At 36.2% G+C, this 25933-nt stretch overlaps 1 protein-coding gene across 2 annotated transcripts in view; it reads left to right on the top strand.

The window, feature by feature from the left end:
- Positions 1-25933, top strand: part of LOC126979682 (ankyrin-1-like) — a 244618-nt gene that overhangs the window by 103172 nt on the left and 115513 nt on the right. For both annotated transcript variants that reach the window (XM_050829118.1, XM_050829117.1), the window contains exons 2-7: positions 12655-12762; positions 15636-15738; positions 18404-18597; positions 19618-19773; positions 20875-21076; positions 25554-25678. In XM_050829118.1, the coding sequence (XP_050685075.1) occupies positions 12655-12762; positions 15636-15738; positions 18404-18597; positions 19618-19773; positions 20875-21076; positions 25554-25678 (888 nt within the window). The remainder of the gene's footprint in view (positions 1-12654; positions 12763-15635; positions 15739-18403; positions 18598-19617; positions 19774-20874; positions 21077-25553; positions 25679-25933) is intronic.

Raw genomic sequence — 25933 nt, 5'->3', positions numbered from 1 at the left:
GTTGTGTATAGACACAGATTAGAGATGGATAGGTACGTATTACGTGGCCACAGATTTACAATATAGGTACTAGCTTATAGACGAACAAACCGTGCGAGACAGAAGAACGTCTCTAATACAGCGAAATACAAAAGGTACGGGAATATATTGTTACTGTCACCAATTTTGATTGAACAGCCGTAAACAATCAGCCACGCTTGGCCTTAGCTCCCTTGTGTTTGAAACATGAACCCACTATCTACCGCACACATTAACATATCAAAAGTGTTCACGCATTATCGATCTGTGTAGTGGTCTGTACGCCAGTCCAGGCCTACCTTCTAAGAATGCCACGAAGAAAATACTTAATTAGTTCGTTTATGATAAGAAGTTAAGAAACGATCAAAACTGAAGCACGTACCTGCCCGCTATAACACTACAGTGCCTCCCACATTTTTGAAATTCCTTCAAAAAAAGCGCGTACTACTGTGATTCCTCTGGTACTGCATGTTAATGTAGGCGGCGGTGATCACTTAACACCAGGTACGCTCATTTGTCCTCCATTTCCATCAAAAATAAAGGTACTGCAATTGCGCTCGTTGAGTGTCCGAATAAAATTGAAAAGGTAGCTACGGCGCCATTCACAACGAAACACAAATAGTACTTGTATAATAATGCCTGAAAAAAACCTGTTTGGTAAAGATCTGGAAATAGTTTTTGGTATCAGGACCTTTTTATAATGATAAATATTTCTGTAGCACATTCTGTTTAGGCATCATTTAAAGTTCGTGAGTTCAATCTGAAAATTATTTTATAATGCTTGTTGTTGATATCTGTGCAAGGGGACCTCACACTACTAGTCTCGATTCTTACCAAAAATACTCGTGCAAAATAAGGAGTTAGGTAAGACTTTGTGTTCCTGATGCGAAAGATCTGTACTATTATTAGGTATACAGGTTCAAGGGTTATATTGTTGTATACATGTAGTTTTGTTAATAACTTTAGATAATTTATACGGTGACAGCTGTGAACACGTCTAACGTCGACGATGAACAGTTAACCTCTATTTCTTTTTGCTACGCACTCACACAAGAAAGTGAAATACGTGTAAGACGTGTAAATGAAATAAAATGTAAAACGTAGCTAGTCATGCACACTAAAGTAATATTAAACTGCACCTGGTTTCATCGGTTGTCTTACAACAAGAGACTCTATCTAGACGTATAAATTATTTAAGTTTTATTGTATATTATTAGTTCCGATATGAATTACTGCAGCCACTGTGACTAGCGGTGGAATTAATTACTAAACCAATTGAAACATGACTTCGCAGGTTATTATTTAAAATACAGCCTACTCAACATGAGGCATTATACCGATTATAATACAGGAGGTAGATTGATATTGTTTGTTCATTATCAATGTATCATTGTTAAACTATTTTATTGAAAAATGATTTTAACGTGAAAAGTATTCGCGCGCTGATTATTTCGTACAAAACAGTTTTCATTATGCTTGTATTAAAAACTCATTGTTGAAACACTGGTCCTGTATACTCGTGCTGAATCGATGGTGTGATATCTATATTACATCATAAACAGGGTATTAAAAGAAGTTCAATGAAAAGCTGGAGCAAGGTGATGTAGACATTGATGACCACTACTTCATATAAGCACACCCAGCGGGCAGCCGCTATTTTCCACAAATAGATTTCGGCTTTTTATTTTAATAAATTCTTTTGTTTGTGACCCGATTGGAATGAACAGACAGTAATACGAACAGCTTGCTACAATATATCAGTGAATACAAACATTCTATCGGTTTTGACGTTTCTGAGATTAGCATATTATGCACAAACAGACAAAAACTGTTGAAATTACTACTAGTTTTTTGCCGTTTACCGTATGTTCATTTCACAAATTATTATTATAGTCTTATTACCACAGTATTGGTCAACTATTTTGACTATAAAATTAGTATAATGTAAAAGCCTCAATATCAGAAAGGTATCTGATAACTTACTTATATCAAGACTTATCTTTATATAAACCGTTCTCATGCTCTCGTAACAAAACAGAGTTGCAACAGTAACTGCGCGCCCTAGAAAGGGCCGCTCGCTCTTTTTATAACGGACACATCTATAGGAGAGAGTAAATGCGAAAGTAATGAAGCTCTGTATCAAATGTATTGGAGCGATAGCACGTTTTGTTTATCTGAGTTAAATTATTAATTCGCTTAACAAACTTTCTTCCGCGCTAAACAAAATTGGAACTTTTTTGGTATGTTCGAAAAAGCGCCTACACCGAACCAAATGGCAGAAGATATTCCTCTGAAGTCGGATAATTCTCAGGTGTTGCAACAGTCGTTTACATTAAAAAGGCATAAAAGTAAAAAAGAAATGTCCACGTTCAAGTTAAACTCGCACAGTCAAAAACAAGCCATGAATGTTTTGCAATAATAAATATAAAATATTGCTTTAATATTTTTTGATCTACGTGCCTTCTTAACAAATAGGGTTGAATACGAATCGTGCCATTTTCAATTATAGGTACTGTATAGAAGTTTTTTTACAGAAACATTAAATCTAATTTCCTATAAACAATTTTTCTTGATGGCGTTCCAAAAATGTCACTCCGAAGTATATAATCGAAATGTCGTTGATCTAGCGAATCGTGTGTTCACAAAGCATGGTGAATGTCTAAACTCCGCTGTGATTAGTCGTGTTCAGACCGGCGTAAAACACGCGCGCGTTATTTGTGATACGTTAAAACAGTACTTTATGGTTCGGTAATGCGACCACTATAAGCTAACTAGGAGCTCTAAGAATTAAAATAGTGGGAATTACAGTAGCTGAAGTAAATAAGCTAAAAGGCATTTATTTTCTCAAAATTGATTTCTTTAGAATTCTTTATGATATCATTTCTAATAACTACTAGATACTACTACCGCTTCGGAAACAAATGACGCTCTGAGAGAGAAGAAGCGGCGCAAGAAACTGATGACATTCTTAAACTTAAATCTTTGTGATTTTTAGAAGGCCCATGTCGCCATTTGACGTAAGCTTAAAAAGAGGAGTAAATACCTGTTCAAATGTATTCGTAAAGTTGGTCTTGTCTTTTGATTGCGCAAATTTTTTCAGGACTAACTGTTCTCTAAATGGTAATGTTTGTTGGTATAGTTCGAATATATTTTGTCTCATTTTGTTTAAAACAATAAAACGCTTAAGTTTGTAACGAAACGTTATACGCTTGTGATAATCTGTGGCTACTCAGTACAAGATTGATAAAGTCTTAGTCTTAGACTATGGTTTTTTAAATCGATCAATTAACCATTTTGAGACAAAATTTGAGTGCCGGATAAATCATGTGGCAGAGCGAACAAGTCCGAATAGAACCCGACAATTGAGACTTGCGGGACTTTTTGTTTTAAAATTCCCTAGGTTCTTGAAAAATTTTTGTTATTATTATTGCCAAAAGTAATAACATAAAGATTTTTTTATACGCGGTAAACGCTTTCAATGTGAACGCGCCCTTACTCTGTCGGTCACCGCGCTGGTCAGCGGGCGTGACGCTAGCTGCGCCGGCACAGTGCCGCAATGGCGGTGTGGTGCGGCGCGCGCATCCTGCCTCTGGAGCGGCGCGTGTACTCCGTCACACTTGTGGTTTGTAGTACCAGTATTAAGTCCTTTGATTGTGTACTTGCTGGTGCTAATCCCAGTATATTTTTAAAGTTTTGTGTTGGTTAATTGGTGCGTGGTGAATTTGTGATAAGATTGCCAAATCTACGTCCAATCTTGGGGTTCAGTGTAGTGGATATTTTGTCGTCTTTGGACTTAAATGTGACCTTTCTTATATTTTAATACTCACCGGAATTACTCCATTATTTGTAAGCGCGTATACAAATTCCTGGATTGTGTTGCAATGTTTACGAAGAATATGTTGCGCTACCATGTCCCCGTCTTGTCAGTATTATTTGGCAATCAATTCATATCATACAATGATGTTATATCACTACTAAGTCCTCAGCCGCGTCTATCTGTTTGTCTGTTCGCGATAAACTCAAAAACTACTGTACGATATCATCAATGCATAGCGTGATTCTCGAGGAAGGTTTAAGTATATGATTTGTTAAGTTTTTGTATACATTAACGTTATTCGTTTGAAAGTGTTGGAAAAAAATAAGCAGTCTGGGGGCTTTCAACGAAAAGGCTGTCGAAACTCTATCTTATATAGATCTACAGAAAAATCCGTGATTTAAACTAAATAAGATTACACATTTCCCATGGCTTTAGACTAGGTACATTATTCCCAAATACTTACTTACATCATATTTTTTTTCTATTGACAGAACATTGTATATCGGGTCAGCTTGTAGATTAAAAGAAACATATAATTAATTGATTGGCGTGCGTATAACATGATTTAAAAAGACCCTATTGCCTTAGTCTGCATAGACCAGGGCAACATGTTTTAGATAATCACGTGACACTTTTCTAAGACGCTCCCGTGATTCCATTGGTGTTGCAAAATCCGTATCGTCTTTATCCTCCATAAAATAAACACGCGGAAGTCACAAACACTGTCTTTTTTCTCTCCTTAAAACATTTTCTCATCGTTTTATTAAAGCTGTCCCTTGTCATTTCAAAATGAATGAAATGTGTCTGACGTTTATCGGTTGTTTCTATATGGAGGTATATATTATGATATATGTATTGCTATATTATGATGTGCCATGCCATCTGATGCATACACTTACAATACTCTAGCGTATAGACAAACAAAGCGTGCGAGAGAGAAGAATATCTGTATTAGATAGATACAGATAGATAGAAAAGAAAAACGAATGTATTGTGACTGTAACCGAATTTTATTGACAAGTCGTAACCAGTCACAATTGCAATTATCTCATGACGCGGTCGAGAAACAGAAATTATGCCATGTTAGGTTCCAACCTTGCATATAAAACATTATGAGGGAATTTGTTTCGAATAAAATTGCATTGGCACAGTATAAAACGAATATAATAACTTCTAAATAACTGGTAGTTGCGGTTAAGTTTTGCGACATATTACTTTTTTAAGCAATAGAACATAACAAAACTGTGGGAAGAGTGGTCGCGGTCGCTGGTCGCACGTCGCATCCTATTTTTTTAACGATGGCTGAATTTAAGTAAATTTTTGTTGCTTATACTTACGTATAATTATTCAGACGTGTCTTTGTAAACTACTTAAGAGTGATTACTGCCGCCTTAGCTCCCTTGTTTTACCAGAGGAATTAGAACTACATACTAAGTATGTTGTTTTTGTGTGACAATTTGGTAACGAGTACATGAGACGTTCTGTCTGCGCACCTCTTGTTGTCAACTTTTTGATGATAGTGCGGGTAAGTGAAGTGTAGGTACAGATTAAATAATATTTGGCACATATATTATTACAATTCATAAAAAACTATATTTATTGCAACAACAAATACAACAAGCAACGGCGCCTATTTCTGCCGTGTAGTAGAAATGTGTAAACATTACTTTGTTTCGGTCTGAAGGGCGCCGTAGCTAGTGAAATTACTGGGCAAATGAGACTTAATATATTACGTCTCAACGAGACGAGCGCCATTGCCACAAAGTATTCTTGACTTGCCTATGTATAAATTTAAACCACATAATAAAAGTTGCCTTATGAAAAAACAATACTAAAAATCGAGGTTTTGAGAAGAGAGAGAGAAACGAGAGTTTTTGTATTTGAATTGTAAATCCTATTTAATTCTGCCATCTGTTTTTTCCGTCACTTATTCAAATCAATCGACCTCGTATTCCCTAAACTTTTAAAATATGATATGAACTTATATTACCTACTTACAGCATCTACCGACTGAACTAGATATCAGAGAGTAAATAAACAACAAATAAACCGTTATTCACCATTTACTTACTTTCTCTACAATGTTTAATATTTAATACGATATTATCTTGTGTATCGTTGCTATCAGATTTTTTCAATAATATAACATTATACGAGAGTGTCAAAGAGCTGTCTTACCTGATTCCTGCCGCCGAATTCCACCTTCGACACGCTACAAATTAGGATATCATCCCCTCCATCTGGATGTGTGGCGTTCCTCTAACAGCGCGCTTCTAAAGGAACTTTCTTCCACGTACAACCAAGCTGTGGAATTAGCTTCTTTGTGCGGTGTTTCCAGAAAAATATGACATGGGTACTAATATATATGGGTATTAGTAAATATAAAGTGACCCGTTCGCTTTGTCCTCCTCTTTTTCATCAAAAGAGCGGTATTGTCGAGGTCGCGCTCTCGCTCGCACCTGCGCTTTTCAAGGGCGGACGTAGAGTCTTGCCCGATATTATCTATTATTTTATTCTGAGAGGCTGTAATACTGCAACCAAGTGTATAATACTACTAACTAGCAACATAACATGGAAAAATATGACCTTATATAAAAACATTTGCTCCAGTCAAAATAAAATATTAGTGTAATAATAAACCCTATTAAAATAATAATGTGTAGTTATGAACTGTTTAACTGTTATACTTACTGATGTCAAGAACTCGATGCCCACTGTGCTATAATGCATCGGTGCGCCAGGAACTAACGTGTGGTTGGGCGCTGTGTCTGCAGTCAGCACATATTCAAACTATTCTAATTAGCGCTTTGGTATTTTGAATATTGAACTACTAGCTAACGCACACATTGACAATCCTTAATTGGTCACATTTTATCGGTCTGTCAGGTGGTCTATACACGGCGTTATATTATCTCTGGACCTCGCTGGAACGTGAAGTCCTCTCCCATTCCCTTTCCCCAACATCAATCAATAATACAGATAAAATAAATTGTTTATGTATTATCTAAAAATAATATGATAAAACAAGCATCACTGTTTTACACACCATAGCTAAAGGACTATGTGACGTCATCGACCGCATGATGACATAAAGTGACCGCTAGTATGTACTAAGTGTATGATCACAACAGTATTATAGCTCAGTAACAGGGCGATCAATCTGCACCAATGAATCCTCCACTTTTCCCTTGTCAGCTGACTAATTGATGATGAAAGCTATTATCAGATGCCCGCGATAGAGCTGCCGGGAAATTGCTTTCTGTAAGACGATTTATCGTTCATCTATTGAATCTAACTGGAAAGGGAAAGTTTATGGCAACGGCAACGAATTAGCGCGCTCTACTCTTGTATTTAATATGACAGCTTCTGATAAAGCTTTAACGGTTACTGTCTTAAGTTTGACAAGCAGTTGCTTTGTCAAGTTAACTTCGATTAACTTTACTTTCATAATGACACAATAATCAATTTTTAAGTTGCATCGACGTACAATAAACATCTAGACTCACAATCTCGCTCAAAAATTATCTGAGGCAAAACTCTTGACTACGCGTCTATTAGGCAGAGTTTCCTTCAGTTGTGTTGCGACCGCGCTTTGAATACAACGCCACGCAATGACGAAGTGTTCCATGAAGAACTGTCCAAATTACAGCATATCCAAACTTGTAGAATGGAGTATCGTATTTCAAGTACGTGCCCCTTTAAATTAATGAAACTATGTGACTAACTTGACGTTTTAAACATTTTGCTAAATAATTACACTTCAATTGCTAAAACAAAATGTTCTTGCCTCGTGTTCGCGTCCATAGACGAACGACGCTAGATCAGCGTATTTATTTATTTATTTCCTATTAACAAATTACATATTATAGGTAATACAGTTATTGTACATACATAAACTCATTTGAGTTTTACCGTGTACAATAAGGTCGTCGGAAGACATATAATATTATGATATTATATTATATACAGATGCAATACACTTTGAATTTTACTGCCACTAAATAAGGTGTTAATGAATATATTAATTATATCTGTATAAGTTAACGTGTACACGTATATAAAACGTCGCTCGGACGTTTTTGACGAAATTTTAATAGGCGAGGCTAGTTTTTTATTGTACGTCATTGGAGAGTTGACATAATAATCACTTTGTCGTAGAGAACGTTTCAGCACATCAAATCTTACTATGTTTAATTGATCACCATCAAAATTGGTAAAAAAGGGTCTATGGCGCAACAGGTAGAACTGTTGACTGTCACCACGTGCCTGTTCGATCGTCGTCCGCCACGTACCAATGTATTTTCGGTTTTCCAATTCATTTGTACGTTTATTTCACTACATAAGGTCGGCGACCCTCTGGGTCTCTTGTGATTCCACTGGTGTTACAAAAGACAACTTGGCCGCGGTGAACACACATCTTCAGGTTGTCCGAATGTTGTCATTGCGCTTTTTTTTTCGGACTGTTCTTATAAATTGCCGCAACATGGCGCTGCAACCTATAAATAGTAATATAGATAAAAATCAGTCAAAATGTGTGTATGGCCGGATTTAGCTTATCATAATATACTTACTTATACTTTTGTTGTACTTGTTACCCAAACTCTTGATTTAATCTTTAAACTAGTACGAACTTTATTTTTTGTGAGCGTATCAATTAGAAATAATTGTTTGTTAAGAGTTCCTACCGTGCGGTTTTAACCAAAAAACTTGGTCACGTTTCACGACAGTTCACCGTGAAATTTGAGAACGTTGAGAGAAATAAAAAAAACTTTAAGGGACCTTGTACACTAGACTTTGAATGACGGAGGTTGTAAAGCATTGGTCATGCTAGCATGGACCCGTGTCGTATCGTCGTGGAAACACCGCACAAGGAAGCTCATTCCATAGTTTGGTTGTATCTGGAAGAAAGTTACTAAAACCAGTGCGGTTTTAGTAACTAACTCCACACATTCAGATGGTTGGGATGATATTCAAGGTTGCTGCGTGTAGTGCAAAGGTGCAGTGTGGCGACAGTAATCAGGTTAAACAGCTCTTCGTAACCAACTCCGTGATAAATGCGGGAAAAGACCGACAGTGAAGCGACGTCTCAGCGCAAAGTGAAGTGATCTAGATCCGCCGTTCACAGGGATCTGGATCATTGATCATCATCACAATTCGAGTAGCTCTAGTGTTGAATATGGCCGAATGGTTCGTGTTGATCATAGACTGCTTGATCTATTTATATATTGCCACATTTACATCAGTTGATTAAATATTCTTGGTCAATAAGCAGAATGTAAAATATTTACATAGTTTAAATTTGATTCGCACAGTTACAGTTAACAAACGAGTGAAGAGAAAATTGTGCTTACATAGTCTTTAAGCACACTTTTGCCGTTCCGCTATCAGAGTGCGAATGATATGTCCATGTATAGAATGTCACTGGTGCTAATAATTAATCTAATATTCCATTAAAATAAAATGCATCATAAAGAAAAGAAAACTTCGCGTAAACATCGTAGAGTCAACATCGAACAATATTAAGAATAGTACATGTAGTATATTATGTAGTCCCGACGTCTTTTTAATATTTATTATTTGAGATTGCAAGATTTGTAAATTTAATTTGTACCAAAATTTATGAAAGACGCGGGGTACGAACCCGCGCCTCTCGGGTTCCGTCCGAGCGTTCCTTAATCTTACCAACTGAATCAACTATTAGGACCTACTGTCCTATAGATGGAGCCACAACTTGAAAACCTGTTCAATCCAAAATACCAACAAATAATTGCATATATAATTGAAACCCGGGATAGGATTATCACTATTATCACTTATAACCAACAATCTATTATGTAGTTTTATATTTTGCCCGGACATATACACATCCAGATATAATTACCTACTTTGCTTCGGTATTGTTTTTAGGATACACAGTATTCCTTCAAAACACATTGTTATATGTTTAGTTTTTAATTTGTTACGATTTTATCCAAAAGCCACGAGACTCGTGCCAGAATTTGGCGAGTCAACATCTCCTGAGAATGCCTCGTTTAAAGACAAAACTTAATTTAATAACTTACTAAATTTACGCTCAATAAAACTCACAACATTTGGATAATCATGGTGTTCCGTTAAATGACGCCTAATTAAAATTCAATTCAATAAAATGTTTTGATACGATTATAATAAATGCATACATATATTATTCTATTAAATTATTTTGGCAAAGTTCGGATTTTGTGTTATCTTTTTATTTAAATTATAATATTTTATACTATTCTTTGTGTATGTCTAGTGCGTAAACCCCTTTAAATAGTAAGTACCCGTTGTATAAAATACAATATCTCGAGATTCTATACGTAGTTCTTTATACGTGAAATACTTTAAACTCTTTAAGATCTTATATAAGAGCTAACAAAAAATTCAGCTCTTTTTGTATTAGAAGACACGCTAGTTACATACAAGGTCATTGACTAACATTCCGAAGCTTCTGATATTTGCGAAGGAAAAAGCGGTATTATTTGTCTGTTTTTGATTTGTTTTTTAACTATATACTTCGATCTTGAGGTGACTCGTTGATCTCCAGTTTGGTTATCACACAGCTATTTTTGTATATCATTTCGGGCTCGGTGCCTCGTGTCTGAGGATCGTGGTCAGCATTAAAATTGCATCTAGAACGGATGATCAGCTTCCACCGGATTCGGTCCAGCGCGTCTCTTAAAATTGTGGAGAATTTGGATGACAAGTCTTTAATTCGGTCAGTACATCTAGAAGACGACCGCGATATCTATTGCCTTCGGTATTTCCAAGCACAATTATGTTTTCCAAACAATTGTCGTCTCGCGCTTTATGTTTAAGAGAGGGCAAACGGGCAAGAGGCTCACGTGACGGATAGTGGGAAGGCCCCCGTGTACATCCGTAACACCAGGGATAACTGCAGCCGGTAATTGATTCCACAAAGTGGCTGAGCTGGGCAAGGAGTTCCTCGCACAACGGCGCCTTTTTCTGCTGTGAAGTAGTTATGTGTACCTATTATTTATTATTTGCATTATTGTTTTTCGGTCTAAAGTGCTCCGTAGCTAGTGATATTACTGGACAAATGGGACTTGACATCTTATGTCTCAAGGTGACGAGCGCAATGATTGTAGTGGCACTCTGAATTTTTGGGTTTTTCAAGAATACTGAGCGTAGAAAAGTCTCGTCCCTTGCATAAATAAAATGTGGTCACCGCGGCTTATACGCTCTTATAACTCCAGAGAAATCACAAGAGCGTTTCCGATCTTAAAATGAACTGTTTGATAGCCTTAAGAAAACAATTAGCTGTCAAACTGTGGTTTGTGCCGAAAAAACTAATGAAGTTCTCCATAGACATAGATTTTTCATATTATAGATACCTTTTCCTTTTTATTTGTACAATATAAATATAGGTAATTAGCAGTTTCGGCCTAGTTGAGACAGAATTCAAAGGCAAATACCGAGTATATTTATTTACTTGAAGCAGTAGGTTGTGTAATAGGTATACATGTATGTAGAAAGTATTGAAGTTATAATTAATATGTATGCATATTAATTATCATCCAATTGTAGCATTTGTCGACAATAGCTAATGAAGCGAGTCGCTGCATGATGTTCAATCACGCATTACGAAATATGACTAATTGCATATTATCTAGATAGATAGCATATTTTTAAAAGTTCAAAATAAACCCAATCAATAATACCTTACTATATTATTATATGAAAATAGCCCAAGTCAACAGTCTTTGTAGTCAACCCAAATGTTTTTAAGTATACCCTCAATTTTATTACTGACCGCTCAAGTACTAACCAGTAAACAACAAATACATATATGATAGACAAATGTTATTTATTTTCTCGTAGAACTGTTAAATATTTTTTTTCCATAAGTTAAATTCTTATATACGCTTTTATGTATTGAAGTTATCTGTAAAAAACAATGTATCTGGAAGTAACTAGTATTAAAATACAGGCCCGGCCTAGTTTAATGCTAGTGACAACTAAAATAATATATAATATTTTTTAAATATATTTTTATCTTACCTATTATCTTTTTTATTTGTTATTAAATATCGTTACTAATTACCTAAAAAATAAATTATACATATTTCCTCCATTTTTTAATGTGGAAACTACGATTAGAGCGTTAAAGGCCTTTATTTGGGGTTGTAATAGTTTTACTGCAATAAATTCCTCCATATTCGAAATTGCACCTGCATCATATTGACGTCTGTTTTTCTATAACGGCGCGTTTTGGGAGAAACTTATTGCCTCGCCCAATTTCTGGAATCAATTGTCGGCTTCAGTTTTCCCCAACTGATACGACTTAGGGACCTTCAAACTAAGACCATATACCCAGCTTAAACGCCTGCAACGTTTGGTGTTGCGGATGTCCATGAACGGTTCACCACTTTCTGTCACGTGAGCTTCTTGAAATAGAAATATTTATATTTACCATAGGGAGTGACAATAACATAATATATTGCAACAACAATTGGTAAACGTCATGAAGCTGAACGAACTGATGTAGTTCGTAAAGGGGCTTTGACATGTGGAGAAGAACTGATAAGAAACTCCAAGCCCATCTTTTAAATCGTGTAACTACTAGCCTATTTAATTTAATATAATCCACTTCCAGGTGGCCTGCGCAGACCAGACATAACCATGCATTATTATCTTCTTTATATTATCTGTACTATACTAAGCCTCTTTGTCAATAAACCTTTCCGTTTATCCCTTCTAATGAGAAAAACTTTTGACGTTATTTGTAAACTTTTATTCGTGACCCAACTAATATTCGTTTATATATTTGTTCACAGATAGACCCAAACACAGCGTTTCTGCGCGCGGCGCGTGCGGGTCAGTTGGACACCGTGGTGGACTTACTGGAGTCGGGCGCGGTCAAAGATATTAACACATGTAACTCGGTAAGTTATTTATGGAGAGTGGGATGCGACGGATGTTAAGCGAAATCGCCTGTCCTACGCAAACAAACAAATTAATAAATATTAGTTTAAAAAACTAATATTTATTTATATATATTTTTTAACTTATAGCGATGATAATTTAGTAGCAACGCTAGACCACACACGATTTTAGTCACTCATTAAAAATTAGAAACTTTGTCTGGGACTTGATAATGCATCCGCAACATAGCTTTGTCCCTGCACGTTCAAATTTCTGCCTATTTAGGCCTCTTCAGAATTCTTTAGGCAATGTTAGGTTAACGTCAAGATATGGCTGCCAAAACTAGATGTTCTGGTTTTTGTTCAGAAGTTCCAATATTTCTACAGCAATTGGATCATGTCACTATCAGAATGCAAAAAGTAATAAATAAATAAATAAAAAGTCAGCGAACAATAAGGCACATATATGCTGTAATTGAATGAAAATGAATGACTTCAGTTTTCATATAAAATGGGTAGAAATTTTTTCTCCAATCTAGTAGATTGTGACCTTGATACAGCCAGAGTTTCTAGTACGTGGAGACGCTGATTATAATTGAGGAACTTAGTCGGGAGTAGTGTGTCTATCTAATTGGCATTAGGGTGTCGTGCTCGCTTTGAACTGTAGATAAATTGTTTGTGACAATTCTATTATTATACTGCGAAATGCAATTTTGTAATGTAGCTTTGTTTGTAACGTAAACAATTACAGTGTATTAGTGTAACATTAAAGAACGTCAGTTCGATCAACGAGACAGGTATTCAATTCCAAACTTTTCCAATGGCGATATTTAAGTGTGGCTAGCAACTTCAAAGGCGGACGTTAACGAAATGAATACAAATTGAACCACAGACTAATAGAGCTAATATGGTACACCCATATTATTAGTAAGTATTGAGAAAAGTCTCAGATATTCTTCATATCCGGGATCAGATAGGGGATGTACTTTTACTGAAAAGGACTCGGGACCTGATTTGATATTTTTAATACATTCGTGAAATAAATAAAGCAACGGTGCAAATCAATAAGAACCAGGTTATTTCTGGGAGAGTTAAGGGCAATGGTTTCTATACATTCTGGCAATTCAAAAGCAATAATATGTATAAATTCAAAATAATTAGTATCATATAATATACGCGTCATTCGTGCCATACATTTTCTTGAAATGAAAATTTTATCTCTTTCACTATGGGGATGTATAATGTAAAGTTGATGTTATCATTTTATTCATTTAAATACTTAAATTTTAGTCAAGCCCCTATCGCAATAGGTCACTCTGTAAGGCTTTATTGGTTAAATAAATAAAGTATTGACGTGCACAGTAACTAACGATATAAACACAAATAACATTCGTATTATTACACATTTGTAGTCTTGTTATTGGCTATAAATGTATGTAACTCTTGATAAAAAGCTATTTTATAAATATTTACTTAATACTTTTTATCGCTGCGAGGTTGATTATCTAAAGAAATCCATATAAGTACTGAAAACCTTGTACAAAAATTAATCAATATCTTTTAGAAGTACAAATAAATATCAGGAAATACAAAACTGACACTAAATAATTTCTATAATAATTCATTACACTCCAAACAGTTTGGATTTTCCCAGGACGATTCAACTACCGATGCTGGTGTTGACTTGATACATAATATATTTGAAGCCTGGGAAGAGTCTCGTGAAACGCTTGGCTTCTTTTGTAATTTATACAAGGATTTCAATTTCTGTGCTGAAACCGATGCATTAGTCAGAAAACTTCACCATTAAGTTTTGATGATGCTAACAATGCTTTAACTAAAGTGTTACGTTGATTTGAAGCCAATAACTTATTATCGAAGGGTAATAAACCGAAGTGTATTAAATTTACTTTACGTAATGTTAAACAAGTGTTAATAACATCAACTTAAAGCTTGAAATAATATAAGATTCGTTCCCTTACAGATATTGACACTGCAAGATTGGTTTTTTTACTTACTTTCACAGCATTATGTCGTATGGTATATTATATAATGCTTCTGATATTCATTCTATTTTTGTGCTGCAGAAAAGAGCTGTTCGGGCAATTTATGGTATAGGATCGTGGCATGGATAGTGGCTTTGATCTCAAAAGAGAATTTAAAATGACTACTATTTCTAACCAATAAATATATGAAAATTTAGGATATGTTCAATAGATGTATGGAAAACATAATATTAATACTAAGACCAAAATAAAACTGTTAATGCCCACTTTGTGTTAGATGTTACGTTCCTGAGCTTCCTGAAAACATAATGGAAATAGAATGACCCTCAACAAATTCAAAGCCTGTATTAAACATAAACTTATAGAAAAATCTTATTGCAATTTAAAGGATTATTTAGATGATTAGACAGCTTAGGTATGAATTGAATTACCCTTAATAAAAATATAATATTAATAGCTTTGAACTAGGTATATTATGCAAATTTAAGCTAAATGGTCACTTTGTAAGTGAAGATATTTAGTGAGTAGTGCATAATATGTAGATGAACATTTTTGTTATTTGGTTATCTCGTGACAGGCTTCTTCATGCTTGCTTTAATGTCAGCTACTTGTGGCGGCGACATGGGATAGGTCTTTCCCTTCCTAAAAATATGATCGAGGGAGGCGATGGCTGGCCCATGCATAATGCTCGTGAACGGGCGCTACTTGTGGTGGCAGGATGATCCTGTTACCAGAAATTCTGCTTTAAGTTACCCGGTGTACTCGTATGTAAATGAATAAGTATGTCTTGAGTTTCGCCATGACAATAGTTTAAAGTTTTTCTAATGTGAACGTTTCATATAATAAAATAAATAAGTATGATTAAAATTGCGTTGTCTTAATTTTCAGAATGGATTAAATGCCCTACACCTTTCTGCAAAGGATGGCCACATCTCGGTTGTAGAGGAGTTGCTGAAACGCGGTGCCACCGTCGATGCAGCTACAAAGAAAGGTAATTTCCCAAAAATGTCTCGACAACTGCAGCTCGCTGGAACTGGAGTTATCCAGTAAGATCATCAGAGTTTTAAAATTGAGGGGTGGTACTTGATAGGTATCCACTGAACATTATTATTGGTGTTGGGGTGTCCCTAACCTCAATTCCAAAAATGCTGAGTGATTGTTTCTTTCGTGACATTATAATCGGCTTTGCACCGATGGGGTTAGTCAGGGATCGATACTGGGGCTTCTTCTGTTTCTCTTAATGATAAATGATCTTCCAGATGTGCTTGATAATTCTCGGTGTCTCTTTTATGCTGATGAACTAAAACTCTTCAAAGAGATCAAATCTGATTCAGATTGCATGGCACTCCAAAATGATGTGCAACCTGTGTTCCAGTGGAGCTTGAGGAACCATATGGCATTTAAAACGTCCAAATGCTATGCCATGACTTTCGGTCGAAAGTGGTGCCCAATAGAGTTTGATTATAAAATTGGTGGTGATTCGATATCTCGACCAGAAACTATCTAAGACCTAGGTGTCACATTGGATCGAAAGTTAACCTTCCATGATCATATTACCACTCTGGCCAAGGAATCCTATAGAATTTTAGGCTTTTTTTTGAGGAATTCTGAAGATTTCACATCTGAACCAGTCATAAGGCTTTTATTTAGTGCTTTAGTGCGCAGCAAGCTAGAAACAGCTATGTGTATGTGGAATCCCCATGAAAGTACTTATGTACTCCTTTTCAAAAAGGTACAATAAGATTTTCTTAGGTACCTTTACAAACGTATGCATGGATACTACCCCTATAAGTATCCCACAAAATTTCTTCTTTGTACATTAGGCTACAACTCCCACGAGGTTAGGCGAAAACGACAGCAGCTCACAGTTATGTGAAAAGTTCTCGGTCGAAGCGCATAGATTGTTCGCGAGCCCGACACATCGTACTGTGGCTCGCACCAACTCAAATATACCGAGGTCTCTCTCTGCTCTCAACGCTCTTCCTGAAGCCAACCCTGCTTGTGATTTATTTGCGGATGGATGGCAGACGATTTTAACAGAGTGTTTGCGTTTTTGTGAGAGGAATGGATGAAAGGTATTTGGATGTTAATTAATTGTTAGTTATTTACAGTAAACTTTGTATTTATTAACTACTAGCTGATGCCCGCTACGTCGTCCGCGTAGCTAAAGGGTTTTTAAAAATAATTAGCAAGTTCGGAATTGAAGATTATCTCATATCCTATTCCAGTTCCGGTCCCTGTGTTCACTCCCATTACCAACATTTTATATGAATCTTATTTCGAGGAAGATTGCTATGGCAAACTAAACCTACTATTGGTATAGATATGGCTCATCGACGTAAATTTCAGTATGTCACATATCCCGCAGGAACAATGAATTTTTCCGGTATAAAATGTATCCTATGTCCTTTCCCAAGCTGTAGTCTATCGCTCTACCAAATTTCCTCAAAATCGTTTCAGTAGCTCCGGCGTAAAAGCGTAACAAACAAACTTACATTCACATTTATAATGTTATTAGTAGGGATTATTTGTGCAATATAAACATATTAATTACAAACTAAACAGTTTGTAATTAATTCTTACTTTAATATTGTTATTGGCTTGCGCCGTTTTATTAAAGTATTTATAAATAAAATAAAATAAATAATCATCGTCTTTGTTTTTGTAATGCCAGTGAAATCTGTTGAAGTGTTTCTTCATAAAATATTTATTTTTCTATTTCTGACGCGCTAGTCATCCGCGTGAATTTTTTATTTCCGCTATGCTAATAGCGTGTCATCTAGCCTCAATGTTGATCCGACCATTTGTTGATATTTATGCAAAATTTGTTTTTTTTTTTTGAATCGTTTTTTTTCCCTGGACATTTATATTGTTTGTAGAACACACAGCAAGTATTCTTTTAAAAAGATATTCAGTGCACAGTTCTACCTTTGTAACGATTTTATTATATTAATTATAGATTTGTTAAGTTTATATAATTTTATAAATATCATTAGAACCGAAACAACATTAAAATAAATTTTCTGTTTAATTTTATATCAAACCAAATTATACGTTTCCTCAACGTATTAAACAATTTACTTGAATATATTTGAAGTGAAAAAAGATTGTCAGACTTGTACTGTATCGTATAAACACATTACAAGAAAAAAAATATGGTACTAAATTTGCCGCACGCTCGTTTATTCGTCTATTACTTGAAAAGAAATATAGATCTACTGAAAAAAGTGATATACATAACATTAATCCAAGATACAAGAATAAAGTTTTGATTTAAAAATACCGAATCAAAAAAGTTAACCTTTCTTTCATGGGAAGCTCTGTTCTTTTCTACAACAAACTCCCATCAAAAGTGCGAGAGCTATCAATCCGTCAATTCACATCTTATATTAAAAAATAATAATAATTGATTGATGAATTGATTTTATAAATGCCAAGGTAGCTTGGCCAGGTGTCGCTCAATCTCACAATACCTTAGCTTGACAATAACCGGTGTAAAGTTGAAACTAGTTTTGTATAATATACTGCAATAGTATAATTATTAAGGATTCAACTTTGTACTTTTGTTTGAAGAGTTTATTGTGTGACGATTCAATGTAATCCTCGAGGTTTATTGAGTAAAGATATTCTGATAATATGTTTCCTTTTTATTTCAGGGAACACAGCACTTCACATAGCATGCCTCGCTGGGCAGGAATCTGTCGCCAAAGCGTTGCTGGCAGCTGGTGCGAAAGCAGACGCACAATCAGCGGCAGGCTTCACTCCACTGTACATGGCAGCGCAGGAGAACCACGCCGGCTGCGTCAAGATGCTCCTGGCTGCTGGGGCTAGTCAAACTCTGGCTACTGAAGTGAGTTTTGTAGCCTATTTGTCCAATAGGGAATTACCCTCACCGAATTCCTCAAGATTCTACGGAATCTTATACCAGACGACTTGTTAAAAATTGAGGTAAAATTTGAATTATTTAATTTACAATTATACCACGCCTTTGAAAAACTTAGCCACAAAAAATGTAGTTGCTCTCTGCGTCTTCTACCGGCACCGCATCTATAACGGAGAGTTCTCGCAGGAGCTGTTCGGATACCAGTGGCCGAACCGATACGACCTAGGGACCTTCCAGAAAAAAACATACTCCCACCTTAAAGGTCGGCAACGCATCTCTTGACCCCTTTTGTTGTCGATGTCCATGGGCGGTTGCCTCACCACTTCCCTGCATGTGAGCCTCTTGCTCGTTTGCCCCCTATAATATAAAGAAAAACAATAAAATCACGAAGAAACTCTGCCGTTATCTAAAACGAAAACACTGCCTTGAGCTTTCACTTTCTGCCGACTCTAGGGAGGTTGTATTTCAAGGCGAGTTGCACTATGCCAAGAAGCAGTTTCAAGAGTAGGAAGGAAAACCGGAGCCGGATGGAGCATGCTGATAATCAGAAACATGGAACTTGAATAGGAGAACAAACGAATGTACGAGTCACCTGATATAAAGTGATCACCGCTGCCCAAATTCTCTTGTAACTAACTATTTCTATAGAAATTACAGGAGCCGGCCTTTTAGAAAGGTATGAGCGCCGTTTTTCATTATACCCATGTTGTATTATCCTGGAAACACCGCACAAAAGGGTCATTCCTCAGCTTAGTTAGCTTTGAACATGGAAGAAAATTCCTTGAAAACCGCACTGTGGAGGCACGCCACACATCGAGATGGTGGGGATGATATCCTAATTTGTGGAGTTCGGCGGCAGGAATCAGATCAAACAGCTCTTCGGAACACTCCCCGTGGACATTGTGAGATTATTGTTTTCAAAAAAACTAAATCTCTTCAGCCAATATAGATTTAGAAACTAATATTAAAATCTTATCATGATTTCAGGATGGTTTTACCCCACTAGCAGTGGCCATGCAACAAGGACATGATAGAGTTGTCGCTGAGCTGCTTGAATCGGACACGCGCGGTAAGGTGCGACTACCCGCACTTCACATTGCTGCCAAGAAGAACGATGTAAAGGCTGCCACACTCCTATTGGAGGTATGTGATGACACCTTTAATCATAGAATAATAACGCTCAGAACGATAGTTTCCTTCATAGTTCCAGTCAATATAGAAGTAACATTATAATTCATGTGTGCGTGAGCGTCACGCACACAGACAACCAAATAATGTTGCAAGTGAATAGACATTTCTCTAAATCAGTAAATTGTAAGAAATATTAGATTATATGTAATAAGAAAGAAGAAATAAAATATAAATTATGAATTTAATAAAAACATCACGTATATAATTATCGTTGCAACACGTTTTTGTTATTTATTTAGTTATCGTTTCTAAGGTACAGAGATCGAATTTGGGAGAATTTTAGAAAAACAAGATGGCCGCCGTGCTAAATTATGATTTCAACAATATTGATATGTTTTTGAAGTGAAACTTCTTTATCGACGTATGAGAGAAATTGTATAGCAAATCGACATCAAAATTCGTTATCTGCACTCTCGAGAACCACGGATACGATATCCATATTGTTGAAATTCTAATTATGCGCGCGGCCCTATTTTATTTAAAAAAAAAGTCCTGTCAGATTGTCCTGGAAGTTGACAGAATGACACTGACGCGGCGGGAAACGTTTGTGGTCATAAACGACCACATTGAAACTGCTTCATTTTGCTTGGGCCTACTCACGTTCTAAGCGTTATTATTCTAAGCCTTTAATTATATTTTATGGATGTGTTGGAACGAGTCGATGACCCCAATTAGATCCCCTGTGATTCCTCTGGTGTTGCGAGAGAATGTGGGTGGCGGTGATCACTTAAAATCAGGTATTCGTATGTTCTCCTCTGCCATGTTTCAATTTACAATTCAATTTTAATTTAAAACAACTAATTTTAAATAATGGTTGTAATGGAAATGGTACTTCAGAACTGATAAGATGCTGAACCCTAAAGGAAGACTTTTTAACAGGCTTTGGAGGCCGGGAGGAGCTTCTGAGATGTTCGACAGTTTCGAAAATCCAAAAAAAAATACACGCTTTGTGACTATTTGGTGGCAAGACTCCAAATGAAGGAATTTTATCAACTAGTTTTTGGGATAGTATAATATAAATAGTATACATTACAATACGAGTATAACTTGTAGAACGAACACAACCCGGACGCATGCTCCAAGTCCGGGTTCACTCCGCTGCACATCGCCGCGCACTACGGGAACGTCGGAGTGGCCAGGGCTCTGCTGGCAGCCGGAGCGGACGCGGGTCGCGCGGCCAAACACAACATCACGCCGCTGCACGTGGCGTGCAAGTGGGGACAGCTGGCTATGGTCGACCTGCTCGTGGAGAATGGTGACTATCAGATAACTTACAGTATGTGTAATTGCCGTCTCCAATCAGATTTGATGTACTAGAGAGATTCACTGATCAAGCATCTGCTGCAATGCTAGAACAAGACCATACTTTAATTCTTGGCGACTTTAATATACATGCGCTAAACTGGAAACCATCCCAGGGCAATTTATTGCCTGAGAACTATAACTCTCCTATAGGTACATGTCTCATAGATTTCATGTCCGAGAACAACTTGTTGCAACACAACGTTGTCCGTAACTCCTTTAATAAAACCTTAGACCTAGTTCTTAGCAATGTCGGTAATACGCAAGTTATCAATTGTTCGGTATGTTTAAGTAAGTTGGACAAATACCATCCCCCATTAGAAATCTCCGTAGACTTGGGTGTCGAGGAGTTGGTCACCTCAAAGAGGTGCAAGAGGCCAGATTTCTTTTCAGCCGATTACGATCAGGTCAATAGTGACCTTGAAAAGATTACCTGGACCGAAGTACTCTCCAACAGTTTAGGCGTTAGTGGCATGGTGTCATGTTTCTATTCTGTAATTAAGGATATTATTAAAACACGTATACCATTAAAACCTATCAAAAGTAATCAGTATCCACATTGGTACACTAGAAAGCTAATCAAACGAGTCAAGGAAAAAGAGAAATACAAAATTCGATTTAAAAAATTTGGTAACCCGCTTGATGAAATCGAGTTCAAGTTGTTGAGATTTAGGTGTGAAATACTTATAAATTCTTGCTATAAAAGTTATACCGACAGAGTAGAAGCTAGACGTCAAACACTAAATATTTCTGGACCTACCTGAAGCAACGACGTAATAATAAGTGTGAATTTCCTGCATTATGGTTTACAATAATCAAACTTTTACGGATGGTGTTAGTATATGCGATCAATTTGTGAATCATTTCTCCACATGTCTATTTCAGATGTTTCATCCTCTTCTGACCAGATATCAGACAGCATGCATAATTTTAATAACGTTGCTGTTGTGGATAATTTAACTTTCTCTGTCGAAGATGTTAAAAAAAAGCTCTTAAATATTGACATAAATAAAGGTGCCGGAGCAGATCAAGTTCCACCAATTTTTATCAAAACTATCCCCCTTACTATCATATTTAATAGATCGCTATTTGAGGGGGTTTTCGCTACGATATGGAAAATTGGTCTTATCGTACCTGTTTTTAAAGATGGTGATAGAAGGGATGTCACAAAATATAAACCAATTTCTAAGCTGCCTTTACTGGCTAAAATATTCGAGTCACTTGTTTGCCCTCATATTAACTGGCATATGAAGTCTATTTTAACCATGAGGCAGCATGGCTTCTATAAAAAAAGATCCACTTCGTCGAATCTAGTCACTTATGTTGAAAAATTATCATCTCAAGTTGATCGAAATATACAAGTAGATGGGCTGTATACGGATTTCTCTAAAGCGTTCGACCTAGTCGACCATAACATTCTTATTGACAAGCTAAAGTATTACGGTTTCGTCGGAAATATTGTTAACTGGTTTGCCTCTTACCTAAGAGACAGACATATGACAGTAGTTTTGGGTGGTTTCGAATCTTCTATTTCTTACACGGCGCGCTCTGGAGTGCCCCAGGGATCCATTCTTGGTCCGGTGCTTTTTAACATATTTATCATGACATTGTAAACTGCTTTGTCAACTCAGAAATTTTGCTTTACGCCGATGACTTGAAAGCGTTTAGTGCGATCAACTCTGTAAAGGACTCCTACTTGTTGCAGGATGATCTAAATTGTTTAAGTCGCTGGAGTATTGCTAATAAAATGGTAATGAATCATAATAAATGCTATCGTATTTCGTTTCATAGAAAAGTTCATCCGATTCAATTCGTATATAGTATAAATGGCCATGATGTTCAAAATGTAAATTATATTAGAGACTTAGGTATCGTTATGGATCATAAACTAAGCTTTATTGCTCATATCGATAACATATGTAAGAAAGCATCAAAGATCACTGGGTTCATTAAGCGTAGCTCCAAAGGCTTCCGGAATTCGAACACTAAATTATTGTTGTTTAACGCTCTTACCAGGAGTATTCTTGAGTATGCTTCAGTTGCCTGGAATCCTCACTATAATACACATTCTATGAGAATTGAACGAATCCAAAAGCGCTTTCTGCACTATGTAAGTTTTGGCGATAAGTTATGTAATATAAATTCTAGCTACTATTCCAGACTCCGACACTATAACTTATTGACTCTGTGAGACCGTAGAAAACTATTAGACCTATGTTTTTTACAAAGTCTTCTCAACGAAGGCTTAGATGCGTCTGACTTACTTTATAAAATATCTGTAAGAATTCCACGACCGTATAGTCCTGTTATAAACTATATGCCTTTCAAAGCTGGCGTCTCAAAAACACACCTAGGGCTCTCAGCACCTATCAATAGGATGTTAACTTTATATAATAGCATAAATAAAGTTCTCGACATTGATATAGTAGGTGATAGTTTTCCTAAATTTAAAAAAAAGTTAACGGACCACTTTCATTCACAATATAGTGACGAAATGGTTAAGTATCTTTTGAGTATTTCGTATTATTTCATTTTATTCGTATTTGGGTTTCTGTAAATTTTATTATTAGGTTTCTTTGATTTTATTTTTAAGTTAGCTCTAATTGTGTATTATCTGTTCATTGTACTAGATTTTAAAAATTTTATTATTAGGTTTTTTTGATTTTATTTTTATCTTAGCTCTAATTTGTGTTATTTGTTCATTGTACTAGATTTAGAAATTTTATTATAAGGGTTTTTTTGATTTTATTTTTATGTTAGCTCCAATTGTGTGTTATTTGTTCATTGTACTAGAACCAGCTAGTAGACTGTTACAGCTTGTTGGATCTTATAATATCTTGTCTCTCTTCTTTTTCGTTTCTTCTGCTTCTAACTATGTAGTTTCTCTTTTGCAAGCTGTGGCAATCTTTAAGTGGGTCTACAATTTAACAATTAATATGTAAGTACCTCATTTTGTTTAGTTTAATAATGATTAATTGTAACCCGTTGATTGTCCTTAATAAATAAATAAAATAAAATAAATACTATTAAGTTTTACTCCTTTATTCGGACGGCCGCTGAAAGAGGCTTCGGTCGGTAAACTGGGTGATTTCCAAGTGAGCATGGATGGCCAAACCCGAAATATAATGGCATAGAGTGCATCTATTCTCTCAAAATTGATCTCAAAAATAATCATAATCTAGTCCCAGGCTGTCTGATCACTTAGATATTCAGCTGTAGAGTAGTAGGATTTACGACAGAGCCTTTTTTCAATAAAACATTTAAAAGTGAAAAGTCCTCATAGGGGTCTTGGGCTCGATATTGATGAATACAAAAACTGCAACATCTAGTTTTTGTAAAATCACTCCTGGCAGGTTTGGAATCCGACGATATTGAAAAAAATAACACACACTGTATTACACAAATTAGTAGTATCGCCAATAACGATCGAATTCTAGAAAATATTATATGGTATATACCTTACGGTAAAATTTAGGAAAATGGTGGATTTTAGTGAACTGCTCCTAATTTTAAAGTATTCATACCTACATTATTACGTCCTGTGTCTTGTTCGGAAAGATGCTCAATGTTTTTATTAACGCACACTCGCACCTTGATAAAATTATGTTCTAAATTCAAATTTTTAATATTACTTTGCATCATAGGACACTCAAAGAAAAATAAATTTGACAATGGCTGAAACGCTCAGCGCACTGAGGTATATCAGCTAGAAGAAGAAGAAAAAACATGTAAAAAAAATGTGCGGTAATAATGAAGAATGTTGCACCTTTCGTTGGTAACATCCTACTTCAGCCCTGAGTCGGTTCATTGACCGCCACGTAAGGAATTGCAGATCAGATCAACGGGGAGCCTCTCTAGAGGGTTTACAGAGGTGGAGGTCACCGGATGTATTATTCCCTATCACACCACTGCCTCTTCGCCTTACATTTCTCCGAAGACAGTAGACTGCGCTGAAAGCTTTTCCGGCTTTTTTAGCCTAGTTTGAGGCAGCTTATATTTATCTCAGAGAAATGGACAAAAACCGTTACAGAATGGTATCCAAGAGACGGGAAACGAAGGAAAGGTAGACAGATTAGAAGGTGGGAGGACGATTTTAAAAGGATAGCAGGACCGGACTGGATGAGAGTAGCCAGAGACCGAATAAGTCTTTAGAAGAGGCCTTTGTCGAGAGACAAATTACTAGTTAAGCTAATCTAAGTTTTATTTATAAGAAAAATTAAGTCACTAGTAATAATAAAGGCTATTTTATTTTTATTTTATTTATCTATTATATTTATCAAGATGGTACGAGAGAGGTTCCTAAGGCGATACACAACCCGCCCACAAACCTGAGTCTTTAAATATGGAATGTCTTATAAGCCTGTTCTAGTGGGTTGCAATATAGTTTTGTATTCCTTGTATATATTTACTCGTTATATTTGTGGTGGCAGGTGCTAACATAGCGGCGGTGACTCGTGACGGCCTCACTCCGCTCCACTGCGCTGCCAGGTCCGGCCACAGCAACGTGGTGTCCAGACTCTTACAACATGGTGCACCTATCACTAGTAAAACTAAGGTACGAAAAACTATATACTTTATACTATGGTATACTTTATTCTCAGAGTCAAGATTCAATGAAACTCCGATCAAATTAATCATTAATTATCAACCAAGCTATGGAATGCAGAGCGATGTTTCCAGGACGATACGACATACATTATCTTCCTTACATTCATTCAAAAATCAACGCCCACATGCTCTTGCAACACCAGAGACCTCACAGGAGCATTGCCAGCCCTTTTAGAAGAGTGTACGCATTTTGTTTTAAAGT

Source organism: Leptidea sinapis, chromosome 4 (genome assembly GCF_905404315.1).
Source record: "Leptidea sinapis chromosome 4, ilLepSina1.1, whole genome shotgun sequence".
In the NCBI taxonomy this organism is placed as follows: domain Eukaryota; kingdom Metazoa; phylum Arthropoda; class Insecta; order Lepidoptera; family Pieridae; genus Leptidea; species Leptidea sinapis.
This window is presented reverse-complemented; position numbering and strand designations above follow the sequence as displayed.